Here is a 1,794-nt window from a genome sequence, read left to right on the forward strand (position 1 = left end):
TTTCTTCCCCAGTATACGATTTTAGGACTACTCTTCGCTTGCCATATCTAGGACAAACTTTCACTGTCCTCATCCAGAAGAAGTACTATTATTAGTTGAAATAACATACCACACGTAACATCAGAATCCATAATGATCACACGCAGCATTTATATTTAAATCAGATTCACTATGTTTAGTTTATATTGTTTCTTCGAAACAGTTTTTTATAATTTTACAGTATTACCTACATGTAAGGATAGTTAGGAGAAAAATTACAAGTTCTCTTATAATGTGACGTATTTATTATAAAAATATTATTTCCACACACATATTTCAAGAAACAAACAAATAAATCAATGTGAAGGATGAGCTTGCATATTTTTTACAAGATTTTGAATTCTTGGCTGAATAGTAGAAACCGCGCAACGTAAATCATTGACAATACTAAATTTGCTTCTAAGCTTATTTTTTATAGCCACTACCGCTGAAAATGCTCTTTCGTACAAATAAGTGCTTGAAAATGGTAAATACAGTTTCAGTGCTTGTTCTGCTGTGCTGGGATACACCGTGAGATATTTCACCCAAAATCAAGGCTTATCCATCTTCTCAAAGTCATACTTCGCTGCAGAATCATTTTTAATTTCTAAGATTTCCTCTTGTAGTCTGTCTGGCAACACATCCACGTCAACGTGAAATGGATCCGTCGCTAACCTATAAGTTTCGATATTTCAATCTTAGTATCAGTATCCTTAAAATCGTTGTGAAATCTGGCTTCTTCCAGGATTCCAAACAATCTGTGAAAGCAGTAATAATTGCAGGCTAAAATTTTACATTTCCATTGTTGCAACCTGTCAGTAAATGCTTTGATGGCAACCCGATGAAAAATTATGTTTGACTCTCCACCTTGTAATTTCAAATTCAATGTGTTTAAAGATTCAAAGATATCTGACAGATAAGCCAATGCAACATGAACACCGGGCTTTCTAAACACCACATACAATTCAGTTTGTTATTTTGCAAAAACTGCGTCACTTCGTCTCGAAGTTCAAATAATCTTCCTTGCATATTTCCTTTTGGGAGCCAGCATACTTCTGCATGAAATAAAAGTGTTTTATACTCTGCTCCCAAGTCTTCACAAAGAGCCGTAAATATGATTCACGATTTTGATGCACAATTTCAAGACATCATTGAGTTCCTTTGGAAGTATCTTAGCTGCCAATGTTTGACGGTGTATTACACAGTGGATAGCAGTAACACTAGGGTTTTTTTCTCTGACCATCTGCACGAATCCTGAGCGACATCCAAGCATTGATGGGGCGCGTCTGTGTATACGCCTATCAGTTTCTGCCATGATAATTCATTTTTACAAAAAATTCAGAGACGGCTGCCATTATATGAATTGCTTTTGAAGTTGTCTTTAACTCTGTAGAAAACAGCAACTCTTCTTTAATTGCTTCACTTTCTATATAGCGAACGAAAGCTAGCAGTTGGCAACAATTCACAACGTCGGTACTCTGGTCTAACTGTATTGCGAAAAATTGTGATTGTTTGACGGCCGTAACTAACTGATTTTGTATGTCTTCTTCCATATCATCAATCCGACGTTTCACAGTATTGTCAGAAAGTGGTATTTGTGAAAGCTTTTGTTTACTTTCTGACCCAAGAACAATATCAGCAGCTTTCAACAAACAGGGTTTGACTAGTGTCTCTCCGATAATATGACTTCTTGGTCCTTGAAATAAGTAGCGATAACTCATACGAGGCTTCCAGTACCTTTTCTGATGTCTGAGCGATGGATCCAGCAGTGTCCAA

The 1,794-nt window shown here is 36.3% G+C and overlaps 1 protein-coding gene across 1 annotated transcript; it reads right to left on the minus strand.

Moving 5' to 3' along the window:
* Window positions 1–688: 688 nt before the first annotated feature.
* Window positions 689–1,333, minus strand: LOC126232085 (protein FAM200B-like). The gene is made up of 3 exons (XM_049942441.1): window positions 1,142–1,333; window positions 1,015–1,073; window positions 689–965 (listed from the first exon to the last, which is right to left on the minus strand). Exons 1-3 carry the CDS (start codon window positions 1,331–1,333, stop codon window positions 689–691), a joined length of 528 nt encoding a protein of 175 aa, XP_049798398.1.
* Between the last annotated feature and the right edge of the window lie 461 nt (window positions 1,334–1,794).

Source organism: Schistocerca nitens, chromosome 1 (assembly GCF_023898315.1).
Source record: "Schistocerca nitens isolate TAMUIC-IGC-003100 chromosome 1, iqSchNite1.1, whole genome shotgun sequence".
NCBI classification, from domain to species: Eukaryota; Metazoa; Arthropoda; class Insecta; order Orthoptera; family Acrididae; genus Schistocerca; species Schistocerca nitens.

Coding starts and splice junctions, on each gene's coding strand:
- LOC126232085 (XM_049942441.1), bottom strand. CDS start 1,333: ATGGCAGAAACTGATAGGCGTATACACAGACGCGCCCCATCAATGCTT. Junction 1,074..1,141: donor TGAAATTGTGCATCAAAATC/GTGAATCATATT, acceptor TATTTCATGCAG/AAGTATGCTGGCTCCCAAAA. Junction 966..1,014: donor TATTTGAACTTCGAGACGAA/GTGACGCAGTTT, acceptor TGTGGTGTTTAG/AAAGCCCGGTGTTCATGTTG.